Source organism: Pocillopora damicornis, chromosome 7, assembly GCF_964200805.1.
Source record: "Pocillopora damicornis chromosome 7, jaPocDami1.2, whole genome shotgun sequence".
NCBI lineage: Eukaryota > Metazoa > Cnidaria > Anthozoa > Scleractinia > Pocilloporidae > Pocillopora > Pocillopora damicornis.
Genome location: NC_142676.1, coordinates 20,173,659 through 20,187,664, shown reverse-complemented (window position 1 = coordinate 20,187,664; position 14,006 = coordinate 20,173,659). Strand labels below are relative to the sequence as shown.

At 37.7% G+C, this 14,006-nt stretch overlaps 2 protein-coding genes across 3 annotated transcripts; both read left to right on the top strand.

The window, feature by feature from the left end:
• The first annotated feature begins 304 nt into the window (after positions 1 to 304).
• On the top strand, positions 305 to 8,716 carry LOC113677475 (E3 ubiquitin-protein ligase synoviolin B). 2 transcript variants are annotated; one of them, XM_089211141.1, is made up of 13 exons: positions 340 to 650; positions 790 to 882; positions 1,249 to 1,554; positions 2,357 to 2,483; positions 2,929 to 3,028; positions 3,755 to 3,820; positions 4,063 to 4,385; positions 5,125 to 5,262; positions 5,794 to 5,828; positions 6,352 to 6,421; positions 6,873 to 7,056; positions 7,757 to 7,787; positions 7,821 to 8,716. In XM_089211141.1, the coding sequence occupies exons 1-13, from the start codon at positions 522 to 524 to the stop codon at positions 8,160 to 8,162; spliced, it is 1,944 nt and encodes a 647-aa protein (XP_089067267.1). In that variant the 5' UTR covers positions 340 to 521; the 3' UTR covers positions 8,163 to 8,716. The 2 variants fall into 2 exon arrangements, with proteins under 2 accessions (XP_027050092.2, XP_089067267.1); XM_027194291.2 differs by having other exon boundaries at positions 305 to 650; positions 7,757 to 8,716.
• Positions 8,717 to 9,783: 1,067 nt separating this feature from the next.
• On the top strand, positions 9,784 to 13,520 carry LOC113677477 (L-rhamnose-binding lectin CSL3). Its single transcript, XM_027194292.2, is given in 6 exon segments — positions 9,784 to 9,921; positions 11,503 to 11,573; positions 11,853 to 12,067; positions 12,070 to 12,120; positions 12,514 to 12,825; positions 13,384 to 13,520. Coding segments are annotated over 5 exon segments (654 nt in total). The 5' UTR covers positions 9,784 to 9,921; positions 11,503 to 11,521; the 3' UTR covers positions 13,408 to 13,520.
• The last annotated feature ends 486 nt before the right edge of the window (positions 13,521 to 14,006 follow it).

Here is a 14,006-nt window from a genome sequence, read left to right as displayed (position 1 = left end):
AAGCTGCTCTCACCTGTCACTCTAAAATATATGCCTGTTCTGAAAACTAAACAAATTTTCTCCCATATGGGAAACGGGATACATTGTTTTTCGTCAGTTTCGTCTCCCTCGGACATTTTCGCACATGGACTTGGCATATGGTCAAACAAAAAATTTAAAGAGAATTTTCAAGGATTATTCAGGCAATTATAAAACAAATTGCAAGTCAGAGTTACATGATTTTGATTAAACGAGTCATATTGAACAGAAAGACAAAGGATTTCCCAACACCGCCATATGGAGCCTCCGTTCCTAAAATTCAGCGGATTTCTTCAAAAGACAACACAAGTTCCCGTATGTGCAGACGTGTGTACTTTATGTTCCTTCAAAAGAGGAAGCTGGTAGCCAGTTAAAACTGGCCACGGAATTTTGGAATTTTTCCTAGTGTTTACTGAGCGATTGCCAATACAGGTCCGGCAGATTTTTGAAGATTATGTGTTAAATTTATTAGCTCAAGTTCAGCGCTAATACCCGCCTACAAGATGAGAGAAGTGGTTCTCACTGCAGCCAGCTTGGCGTTAACTGGGGCTGTTGTTGCGAATGCCTACTACCAAAAGAATCAATTTTACCCTTCTGTCGTGTACTTAACTAAATCCAGTCCAAGTATGGCGGTAAGCTGCTAGTTTTGACCGAATGAATTTATCAGGAAATCTGTCTTTTGTCGGTGAATGTAGCCGACCATCTGCTATGTATTGAAACGATGAAGCCTTACGTTTGTTTTGACATGAACTCTGTCATTCTCTCCGGTAGGTTTTGTACATTCAAGCGTTCGTGCTTGTTATTCTGTTCGGTAAAATGATGCGAAAGGTATTCTTTGGACAGTTGCGAGCAGCTGAGATGGAGGTAAAGTACTCTTCATTACAAATTAATCTTTCGGTCGCAAATAGTGGGATAAAATTGGTCTCTTTGCTTAAAAGTGAGTGTATAAAAACTGTCAAGCGATCGAGTTTCTGTGACTAGTGTAAGTTGGAGGTACCATAGTAAATAAGGTTATAATTGCAAATAAATTATTTCACCTCTCTTTCCTTAAGAGAGGTTAATTAATTTACCTCCTGTTTGTCTTAAGCTTTGACTCTGATATCCCTTTTCAAGTGCCATAAATTCCTCATTCTAGTTTGCAATTTCAAATTTCATTCTTTCCTTTAGTTCACTTTCCCAAAAAGCACTCTCAAACAAACTGATCTTAACACATTCTTTTGGTTCTTTCAGCATTTGATAGAGAGATCATGGTATGCAGTCACTGAAACCTGCTTGGCATTTACAGTTTTCCGTGATGACTTTAGTCCTCGATTTGTTGCTCAGTTTACAATGTTGTTGTTTCTAAAATGCTTCCATTGGTTGGCGGAAGACAGGATTGACTACATGGAAAGAAGTCCTGTATTGACATGGTTATTCCATGTCCGAGCAGTTTTGCTTCTCATGTTTCTGGGGATGGTGGATGCAGTTCTTGTGCATGTTGCGTACAATACAACTATGCAAAGTGGAGCATCAGTACAACTTGTTTTTGGATTTGAGGTTAGAATAGAGATTGATACAGCTTTTAACAGCAATAACAAGGGCATAAATAGTATTTTATAGGAGAGGGAGAGGTTATAATTAATTAAGAAGGAGGTTTTAATTATAAGGGTCTGCATGTCCTACATGAAGTGGCTTATACCAGCTTCTAATTATGTGGGATGATGAACTGGCAAATGGAGTATTTATCCCAGGAGGATATTTACACTGGACAGATTCTTGGGATTTGTACATTTTCTCAAACCTGAATCACAAGATTTAAAGTGTTATTGACTCAGAAATACAAGCAGAGGTCATAATTACCTCAGGATCTTCTCCTTCCCAAATCTAACTATACCCCTGCATTACCTACTGTGGAGAAATGGTTAGGTTGCTGGATTTGCACAGAAAGGTTCAGGTGTGAGGTTCATTTTGGCAAAATACTTTATTCTCATGCCATAAATCTTTCAGAGGGACTTTTACAGAGTGTTTTGAGAAGGAGGGTTGGGGGGGGGGGTGTAACTTGCCATGTGCTTTGGTAATTTCCCATTCAGGAGGAAAAGCAACTTTCCTTGTTGTTTCATTCTGCTGAAACCTGAATGAGCTCAGGACAGAAGTGCAAATTCTATGCAGGAAAATAATGCAGACACATGCATAGTAAATGAGGATTTATAATTTCAAGACATGATGGTCATTTATAACAGGAATATGAACTGTGTTGAAGTGGTGACTTGCAGAACTTTAACAAAAATAATTTTTTTACCTCTCTGTGAGCTTCATCTAGGCTCCTGATTTAAATTTTTTTTCACAATTTTTGTTGCAGTATGCCATTCTGTTAACAATAGTAGTAACCATCCAGATGAAATACATCCTGCACATTGTAGACCTTCGAAGTGAAAATCCATGGGATAACAAAGCTGTGTATCTATTGTATACTGAATTAATAACAGGTAACACTGATTCTATTTGATTTACCAAACCCTGTTAATGTCGCAAAGCAAGATATTTGGAGGTGTAACAATATTTGTGTCAAAGTTTGGCTCAAGAGGTCTAGGATTTTGACTGGATGATTTTCTCTGATCTTGTGCATTGCAATTCACAATTATGTAATTATTGACTGAGTAATGGAATCTGTTAGGAAAATAAGTTTTGGTCATGAAGTATGGAAGGGATGCAGCATGACGTAGAGCAAAGTATTTTCCAGCGTCACCCAACCCATGCTGTGACTTAGTCAATAAGCAATTTATAATACCACCTCCACCGTTTCACTTTCTTTCTTTCTTTTGTCATGGCATACAACCTTCATACAAGGATTTTTGTCTAAAATATTTTAACAAAAGTGCATGTGGGTCATATTTGTTTCATGATTATTTCTTGTTATTTCTTTTGTCGTAGGTTTTATCAAGAGTGTTCTTTATATTTGTTTTATGATCATCATGATCAAAGTACATACATTCCCACTTTTTGCCATTAGACCCATGTACTTGACGTTACGGTAAGTCTCTTGATTTTTCTTAAATCAAGCATTGTATCACAGAGAACCATTGTTTTTATCATAAATAAATACTGGTAACTAGGGGAAAATTCATTTGATTGTTGTTAAACCAAATTATTTGCAACAACTTATGAGAAGAAAGAAAAATATCATTGTAAACATTAAGAAATCATAATAGTTTAGTTTTCAGTGCATTAATGTCCCTTAAAAACAGTGGTGGGAATTTTTCAGACCAATCACTAAGGTTAAAAAAGGAATAACAAAATAATGTGAGGTAACTTTAAGAATTGAGTTGAAAACTTCTTCAAACTGAGTCAACTACCTTGTATGCGTAGGAATCAAAGAAAATTTTCCAAGGGAAGTGCATAAACCAAACAACAAACACATTAACCTTTTAGCTGTATTTCCAATCCAATGATGTAATAATTTAATCCTTTAACTCCCAAGATCTGATTGTTTAGTTTCCCCTCTTGCTGCTACATAACTACTTGCAAATTAGTGGCAAGAATTTGGTGTAAGATCAAGATAAGATCTTCTACCTGATAAGTTTGAGTATTCTCATTAACTGTTTGCTAAAAATAGTGAGGAAATTATAGGATGAAGTTAAATGTTAGTCACTTCTGGGAGTTAAAGGATTAAAAGAAAGCTGATGTTTAAACATTTCATTTTCAGGCCTTCTTATTAATTAAGGTGCAGAGCTTAATCCTTTTTGTGGTTTCATTGCAGGGGATTCAAGAAATGTATTAGTGATGTTATTATGTCTCGGCGTGCTATTTCAAATATGAATACACTGTGAGTACCAGTAGATGTTTATTTCTGGGAACCCTTTCCCATTTGCCAACCTCATAGGAAAGCTAAGACTGTGGCTTTGTTTGATTGCTTGTGAATGTCTATTCTCCAAACCAGAGGATTCTCTTCTTGGAGAACTGTTAACTTTGTCAAATAGAAACTGTTAAAGGATGAATTTTACTGGTCTACTTATTAATCAAGGCAAGTGTTGTGATGTAATTTTTTTTCCTTTGTGTCTTAACTAGTTATCCAGATGCCACACCTGAAGAACTCCAACAAGGGGACAATGTATGCATTATATGCCGTGAAGAAATGACCACAGGCTGTAAAAAATTACCATGCAATCACATATTCCACACAAGCTGCTTACGCTCTTGGTTTCAAAGGCAGCAAACATGTCCAACATGTAGAATGGATGTACTTAGACCTCAGCCCCCACCACAGCCTCAGCAGCCACCACCCCCACAAGCTCCTCAGCCCCCTTTTGGCTTCCATCCCATGGGGGTTCCTCCTCCGCCTATGGGAATTCCCCCTACCCCAGGGGTACCACCCCAAGGTCTACAAAACGGTAAGAACTTATTGGAAATGAGACTTATTTGTGCCTGTAAAAACTTCATAGTTGTGTTTTGTAAAACTTGCATCCTTCTTCCCTTAACTGAGTTTTTTTGTCGTTGTTGTATTTCTTTTTGCCTGATGTTTGCAGCACATACTTGATTGAGCACCCAAACTACAAGAATTGTACTGGTTGAATCATACTAATAGGCTTTGTAAACCTGCTTCACATCAATCATTGTATCTGTTCCAATCTTTCTCTGAGAAGTGGAATATGTATATACATGGCGCTTCTATCAAAAGTTTTCTGATTAATTGTTCAAGCTCACTCTCATTTCATTTTCTCAACTCATCCCTTATTAACCCCTCAACTCCTAAGATCTGACTGTTAATTCTCCTCTCTTTCTGTTACATATTTATTTGTAAATTAGTTATGAGAATTTGGTGTTAGATCAAGATAACAACTTCTACCTGATAAGTTTGAGAATTCTCAATTCCTGTTTGCTGATAAAATGTATGGATATTATAAGGAGAAGTTACATGTTGATCACTTTTGGGAGATAAAGAGTGAAAGAATATAATTCACATCTCTTGATACATGTTAACCCTTTGACCCCTAAGAGTGACTAAAGGAGTTCTTGATTGTTAGACAAATTCTCCCTGTCAGCACTTTAGGAAATATATAGAGAACAGTGTGGAGAATATGATAACTGATGTTTGGGTTTAAAGGGTTAATGTCTTGTCTTTACTCTTAGCTCCTCCAGTCATGTTTCCTGGTTGGCCACCAATGGGTGTTCCTCCATTTCCACCAGGACAACAACCTCCTGTCCCATCACAAGCACCTACCCCTGGTGTTTCTTCTGCTACTGGTTCTAGTAGTCCTCCACAACCAGGTATAAACACAGCCCTTTTGTAGTCTTTTTCTTCACATTTTATTATATAAATCATGAGATGCTTTATCCAAGGCTGTCACTAAGTTTTGAAGTAGTTACTATGTTGGAGATATCACCCATAGCAGTGGGATGTGTGACCTGGTGTAATGAAACGGCAATCTATATCATGAACTTAATATATGATATCAAGTGAGCTCAGTTGTAACAGGTGTTATACATAATTGAACATAATACACATAATACACATTAACACAATCCTATTAACCACCCTGCAGATTTCTTTAAGTTGTTTTGCAAAACCAACTCTATATGTTAGCCCCTCAAGAAAGAAAACATATTTCACCCTTTATCAGTAACTGCTACTGAAATGTGGTGGGTCATTCCAGAAACAAATTTCTTTCTAACATTTCATGTAAACTTCTGTGCAGTTATTGATATTTTCATGATGAACAAGCAAGTTTTTAATGTAACTTTGGCATAGATCTCTGATCTTGTGTGAAGGAATTTTGTGTTTTTGTATTTTTCTGGCAGGTCCAAGTTCAGCTCAGGATGCCAGCCAAACACAGGTGTTGTGCTTTTAACTTCACTATCAATAACTTATATGAGACACAGCTGTGATTTATTTGTTTTAGTCTGTGGAAATAAATTTTATTTGCCAGGTTTCAACTCTTTTTGCATCAGACTCAGTCAATATGTCTTACTGAGTTTTAATTGTAAAGTTCAGGACCTATTTGTTCAAAGGACAGATATTGCTATCTACCGGATAGAGATTTATCTGGTGTTTAGGGTTATCCAGCCCTTGAATGACTGAAGCCAGAATATTTCATTGTTTGGAGTTGCAAGACGAATTTCAAGATTTCTATTTGTTAAGTTTAGTCAAAGGTTGTTGACCAACTACTAAGGAAAAGCATGCCAACTGCTTTTGTCACTCATTGTATGCTTGTGGATCTCTGATTTAAATCACACATCATTAGCTTCTGAGTTTTTTAGTTGAACCACAGGCAAAAGGAATTGTGAAAGACTTAAAGACAGACACTTAAGCTGTGTTTCCTTTCTGTTCTCAGTTATTTTTTATTTTCTCTTCTTCAGATGCCAGGATTTGGGATGCCTCCACCATTTATGTTTCCTCCGCCTTTCATGATGCCACCTTTCATGTTTGGTAAGTTGTCAGGGTTTATTTGCTCAATGAAATAAGATGCAATTGTTTTTATATGAGAAGAATTTTGATTAGTTCTCCCTTATGATCTAATGTATAGTAGACCCATAAATGATGTCACAATAAAAATCATTTTCATTTTTATCATACAGTGCAAATTTATAGATTTGATGCCATAGTTGTGTTCAGTTATGGATCACAGAAGACCTCAAATCCTTTAACCATTAAGAATGACCAACAGTTAATTTCTCCTTACAGTATTAGCCTTAAATCAAATGTAAAGGCTGTGAGAATAAAGGGAGTGATTATCAATTTAAGAAGCTTGTGATTATCAAGCAAATTCTCCTAGTCAATGCCGTAAGAAATCTATAGAAAACAGTATGGAGAATCTGCACCCTGATGTTAGGATGTAACGGGTTAATTGGGTGTGTGTGTGATTTTTTTTTTCCATTAGGTGATCTCAGCATGCCTCCCAACATGGACTTTTCATCTCTAAATATTGAACAGCTGGTAGCTGTTGAAGGTCAGGAAAGACAGAATGTGGAAGCAAGGATAAACATGTTACGGACTGTACATGCCCTGCTGGATGCTGCCATAGTGCAGCTTAATCAATACACTCAGATGGTAAATGCGCAGAGGTAAGTTAAGTAAATGAAAGTTCACGTAAAGCAATGATTCATGTGTGTGTGCTGGAATTTATGCAATTTCAGCGAAGAAACCAAAAATAAAATCAGGCTTCAACAGGGTTCGAACCCCTGCTTCCCAGATACTATTTGGCAGGTACACAACAGGAGCAAGGCACAGTTTAGAGGGTTCTTCAATCCTGTAGAGGAATCCATATCATTAAAATTGTGATTAAATTAATGTTCTTGATCAATTTTTAAATGGTCCTTAAGGGAAAGCTGCAATCCACTTTATGATTGGTTCTTTCCTGAAAAGGAATCTGATCACATTTTCTTTCGTTTAAAATTATTATTGAATTAGTGTTCTAGGTCAATTTTTAAATGATCCTGGTGGGAAAACTTCATTCCACTTTGTGGTTGGTTCAGAAAGTCAGAGCTTTTTGCTCAACCAGTGGGGTGCAAAGCTCAAACTAACCACAAGTTGGTAACCCACAGAGCGGAAAAGAGGGAGGCCTGGTACGGAGTCTACCTACTCCACCACTACCTTTGTTCCGTTTACAATCGCGCGTCGTTTTACTGACTGAACACAGTAATTCCCCTCACGTGACTGCCTCGAGAGGCAGACTAGCTTCCTTGCCTGCCACAAACAGTAGACCCATTTGCTAAATCACCTCCGACTTTTCTTTGCTTCTCACACTGCGTATTTGTCTTTCAGACAACCGCCCTTAAATGTTCCTCAGCCGTCGACCTCAGTGGGACCCTCAGGATATGGGACCGCGGAAGCAGGTCCCTCGGGATTAGGAACGACAGAAAATGGTCCCTCGGAATTGGGGTCAGGAGGCGCACAATCTTCGGTACTCGGCGGAACGACAAAGACAGCGGGAACGAATACATTCTTATCCGCTGGGAAGTCATCTTCACCTACACCTGGGCCTTCCGCAGAGTCTGATTCTTCAGCTTCTGAATACTCGGCGGCAAAAGCCGCAGTTTCAACAGATAAAGACATTTCGCAAACAGAACTGAACTCAAATGACGAGAACTCTGAAATAAGGCGGCGTAGACTGGAGCGCTTTTCGAGCACCACGAATCAAGACAGTGGTGATAAGGAACACGAGAACTGATAATGTATATTGCTGTTAGACACGGATAGTTTTCAGGAATCTTAATGAATATGGACATGCCACCTTCGAACAAAGCAGTGAGCAGTGACTCATAATGTAAAATCTTATTTAAAGTTTTTAGTTTCAGACCGGTGAATGAAATGAGTTCCCAAGCTTCTTCGGTGTCGGAAAGAATGAGACAGATTCCAAGGAAATGTTACTTGTAAAGGACAACGAACGAACACATAGGACATCTTTCTTGAGAAAGGCAACATCCAAGAGAAGGAAATCTAGAAAAATTAAATTTAATTGAAATAACTATTAGTTTTTCAGGGATATTTTTCATATTTCTAAACCCATATGGAATATATAAAACAACAAGGTGTGGAAATTGATTTCCTGGCTAGTAAATGTCTGCTAAGAGGCTTTGAGGACCTTTGAAGTAAGACATATTGAAGTTTATATGAAACTGTGGGCGAGTGTAGCTTAAAAATTTCGCTGTCGGTATCAAAATAGCCTAAAGTTAATATTTGAAAATGATTGTGATAAAATAGAGAGGAAGACTTAAAAACATACTCTGTCGGTTGAGGCCCGATTTTGATCGCTCTCTCGGATCCAGTCTTCCTTCCCGTGTGATCGAAAACATTTTAGTAAACAAAAAGCGAGCAAGCCCAAAAGACGCGTTCAGTAACGTTAAAAAAAGCATATAGTTTATTTCCGTTCATTTGTTTACAAGGACACATCACAATTTGAAACTCAGTTGAATAACATCACTTTCAGCCAAAATAGATTTTCCCATATCTGAACGACAAACTGATCAAATAATACTAGCAGATTTGTGATGACTTGATTTGTTATAAGGAAAATGAATTTTGTTGTTTAGAACAAGGATATCTACGGATTGAAATGACAAAAACTATTATCACTAGCACAAATAATTTATATCGGTTTATTGTACATGATGAATTTAACGGTCACAAGGTTATTTCACTGACTGATTCGAGCGATAGTCTCAGGACGAAGGGCTAACGCTTGCAACGTCGGCTTCAAAAATTCTCTACGGTGGCTAATTTACATCATGTCAGTTGATAAAAGAAAATTGTCGACCTTCCGACGCCGCAGCACAGTTGGAAACTTACCCCTTTTATTTTACTGAGGAAGTTGATTAACAAATCGTGAAACTCGCATATCTCAAGTAAGATTCCGCTTTGGCTGATTGAGAGCCTTTTTAGAGAGAAAAAAACATCAACTAGGACTCGGAGTAGGTATTCGAAAGAGGAGGAAGTTTACTCTAATAGTGTCACTCGCTTGATTGATGATTCTTCCTTAGTAACCGTTCACGGTAGCTGTATCAAAATGTGACATGAAGAAGTTCTAACAGCGAAATTTGTTTGTAGTAGTAACCAGAACTTATTTCATTCGTTTAAGTTATCTCCATCTTCTTGTTCGATACCATAATTATTCCTTTTTATCGAAAGTTTTCTCCTTTACAGGGTTGGAATTTTGATCACTCTTACACGCAGCTTGTAATTCGGTTACATCATCATTACCGTCATCCGCTTTACGAACTAGACGGATACGCTAAAAACATCACCAACGAGTTCAAAAAACAGGTCCAGTTGTTGACACCAGTCCAACAAAAGCTTGTCGTGCTTTCCCCAGTGTCTATAAGTTACGTTGCCGGCAAGTTGCTAAGGCTTTGATCTTAAAGATATCTTAAGGATAAGGCTTGGGATAAATTCTTTCCTACGAATCAAATCACTTGCAAACAAGCGAAAAGGTAAGTAAGATAAGAACGGTCATAACCCCGGGCCGCGCTAACCACGGCGAGCGTTGATGCAGTTTATACGGTTTCACAGCTCACATGTTTGTTTCTTAATATTACATCAGGCCGAAAAAATAATACCGTCGCAATTGAATTTATGCTCACCGCTTTTTGAACAACCAGCTCGCGTATTAAACGAAGAGCGATAGTTTTTGGAGAGAAAGCAGTATGTTGATCTCTCGTGCCCAAGAAAATCGGCAGATCGCAAGAAAAAAATATTTAAAAGAAGCATCTACTTGTCAACTTAATAATTACGAATGCACAATATCTTCTTTAAATTTGGATACCTTAATAAATAAAAAAAAACCATTGCTGACAAAGCCATACAAAAGAAGGAAAAGTAATTGACCATTGCTAAATTCCTGTTGTCAGGTATTCGAAGTAAATTCTTTCGCCAGTCACGGTTTCTTTGAGGGAAATTCAAACATTTGTGTAAAAGCAGAGAGTAGTTTTTTGAGATGGTTCTCCGTAGCATTGCTCTCAAAAAAAAGTGGCACTTTGTTGTCATAAGGATTAATGAATATGGTAAAAATTAGTTAATCAACAGGTGAATTGAGGTGAATCTGTAGTCTTAGACCTTCATACTTGGAGGCAAAAAGTCTCCAGCTTTCTTAGGTTCCAACAAAATAAAAACACGTGCCATGAAGATTGAGAAAAATAGGTGCGATATTAAGTGAAATGCACAAACAATCAAAGTGCTTGTGCTGACGTGGCGAAACGATTACGTGGCCAAGTATTTACTTTGATCAGAATTCTTACCAGACTTGTTCGGGATTCGAAGGAGTAGAAACATATTTTAAAAAAATTAAACTATACGAGTTAAAAGAAAACTTTGTGAATGTCACTAAGGATAAATGAAACACCACATCGTTTTAAGTGCTAAGTAAAAAAAAATAAATATGGAGGAACGAGAGGATAATTTAAGGCTTTCATTTCACTTTCGAGGGCTTATAGTACAGAGAGCATAGGGTCTTGCTTTTTCGTGAATAACCAAAGAAGTGAATGAGGTTTGATTAATTCAGTTTCAGTCGAAATAGTGCAACAGAGAATTTTATTCAATTCAAAAAATAAGAGGAAGGAACCAGCTGTATCTGGATACTAGTGTGCGTTAAGTCCTTCGTTTTACTAGGGAAACGAGAATGGCAAATGTTCAAATTTACCACAATAAACAAGGATTTAAGGACTTCATTTGGGGGAAACAGGAAACAGGTAATTATTTCTTCCGGAAAATTGAAAGAATGAGACCCAGATAAAGATAAATCTTTTCAAGGAATACGGAAAATAAGGGGTTTGCCTAGAAGAAAAAAAAAAGTCATTCGAGTTAGTTTGTATAGGGAATGGATAGATTGCAATGATTCCTTTCAGCTAACAGAGGCAGAGAGACATTTTTTGACCCTTTTATGGACTGAAACATTTTGATCCTGAAAACTCTTCTTGTAAAACATAGGACAATTGCAATTTTTTTAACATATTTGTATAAACCAGGATTACTAAATGACAGTCATAGCAGAATGCCTGATTTAAACTTTCCTTTAGGTTCAAATTACAAGCAAAGATGTCTCGTTTTTTGGTGATATTTCTCCTTGCTGTGATATCAAGTGGCTCAGGTGCGTTAATGTGTCTCTTGGTCAGTTTCAATAGTGTTTACACCCTAACATCAAACACACTGAAAATGATCCCCAATTGAAGAAGCTCTTGATTGTTAAACAAATTCTTCCTGTCAGAACCTTAGGAAATGTATAGAGAACAGTATGGAGAATATGCATCTTGATGCTAGGGTGTTATGGTTTAGTCAGAATATAAGAGCTTATAAGATTTTTTTAAGACCTTCAGAAAAGAAGTTCAGCCGAGCATTTGTTTTTACGGAACCTCTTTTGTATTTTTAGAGGGAAGTTCAGTCTTTCGTCGAGTTTGTGAACATCAGCGGATGAGAATAAATTGCGGCTCGAAGGTCATCAACATCGTAAGCGCTACTTACGGACGCACCCGGAGAGGAATTTGTGGATTTAGAAATAATAGAAACACCAATTGTCATGCTGGAACATCCATGATGGTCGCTAAATATGAGTGCCAAGGACAGTCAAAGTGCACATTGCACGCTAAAAAAACTCAGCCTTTGGAGACCCGTGCGTGGGCACTTTCAAATATCTGGAAGTAGGTCACAACTTGTATTTTCAAAAAATTACCTTAAATATATATATATTTTTTTTCGCGTTGGCTCAATTTTTTTTTTTTACGTTGTTGCAACGTTAAAAAGTGTTACACAGGAAAGAAGTCATAAAACTAATTCTAACTAGAAGTCACGATTTTGATATTAAGTGCGCAAAGCCTGCATTTGGGGGGGGGGGGGTGTAAACAAAAAGACAACAATGGCTCTGCTGATTTCTAAAAAACCGGAATTCAACATTCTCATTTTTGATTTTTCCCGCTTTTTTTTGGTTGCAGAACTCAGCGACATTTAGGTAACTAGATTATTAACTATTTCCTCCCCTTATCTTTCTCTCATCAGAGTTTCACTGTATTGATTTTATTTTTTTTAAAAAAAAGGTGAGGTATGAGTGCGTACCAAAATCACAAGTCCGAGACTCAGTTTTACTGCGAATCTGTGAGCACCGCGCACAGACAATCAGGTGTCCTTCATGCAAACCGAAGATCAACATCGTATCAGCAAACTATGGCCGTTTAATTGGTGGCCACATCTGTGGAGGACCAGTAAGAACAGTAAGAACCACGAACTGCGGAGCTGCGGGATCGCTCGACAAAGTGAAAAGATCCTGCCAGCGGAAACGCAGCTGCCGTTTGACAGCATCAAATGGGATCTATGGGGATCCTTGTGTTGGTACATATAAGTATCTTGAGGTAAGAGTAACTCAATTTTATTTTTAAACTCTCTTTTTTTCCCTCCGTACCTCGATATCGAGTTCAGCAGGACCTAAACTACTGCATATTTTTCCATCAAGCTGGAAACTGCTGACATTTTAAAGTGCAGGCTCAGCCAAAACAGAGTTAAAACATCTGCGCATGGGCAAACATTGAAAACGTGAAGAGACAGCGTCGCGCATTGTAATCACTTTCAATAAATGATAATAAATTACGTCAAGACGCATAATATTTTCATTGTGTTTTAAAAAGTAAAGTGAGAAAATAGCCTTAGGTAGAGCAATTTTGACTTGATAACAATCGAAGTTAAATTAGTTTTGTTTCACCTCGCTGTGTGATTGGTGCAGAAAACTCACGCGATCATTTCACTTTCTCTCAACCAGATGGAAACTTCATGGCAATCGCTACATGGCCACACGCATTTTCCCGCGCTTTTTTTTTTTTTTTTTTTTTTTTTTTTCATCATGAGCTCTTATTGGTCCTATGATTGTTTTCTTTATTCTAATTTACCTTTGTGATTTTTTCATTTATCAACAGGTCAGATACAGATGTGAGGAGTGATAGCACATGGTCAGCGGGCGTCAGAGGTTGAAAGTTCATGAAACAGAAATGATTCAATGTAGTACATAGAGCGTAATAAAAGAGATCATTAAAGTCCTCTCGACGCTAATAAATGTCCGTGGTCACCTTGTATCTACTTCAGTTCTTGCACGGCCTAAAACGGGAGTGATTTTCAAAAGATCGACAAAGCGATAGCGTAAATTGGAAAGAAAGATATCTGCCAACCTGGCGATGTGAGGGGCCAGCATTAACCTTCTCTCCCCTCCCACTCACTTCAAAAACTTGCAATACCTCTCGATCAGACTTTTTCGGTTTTAAGGAACCAAAAGTTGTAACTCAGCCTGGGAAAATAAGCTGTGCGCACTGACTTCTAAAAAACCCCAAAGCAGTGGTAACACGTTCGTTGTCCATCAGACGCAGTCAAGGTCCTAAATGGACCGAATGCCCCTTAGCAGCCAGAAATATTTACAGAATTTGCGCGGAAGGTTCTTTTAAACTTCTTAAGAGTATCAGATGTTTGATTAGAAATGTCAAGAAGTTCCAAAAATTACGACAGCTCTTTGAGGGACGAATTTTCCGAGCTTGTGCTTGCCGAAAAA

Bases quoted from the DNA above. Each gene is read 5' to 3' on its own strand.
- LOC113677475 (XM_027194291.2), top strand. From the start codon at position 522: ATGAGAGAAGTGGTTCTCACTGCAGCCAGCTTGGCGTTAACTGGGGCT. The intron at 651-789 runs GTAAGCTGCTAG...TCTCTCCGGTAG, and splicing joins AATCCAGTCCAAGTATGGCG to GTTTTGTACATTCAAGCGTT. The intron at 4,386-5,124 runs GTAAGAACTTAT...CTTTACTCTTAG, and splicing joins ACCCCAAGGTCTACAAAACG to CTCCTCCAGTCATGTTTCCT.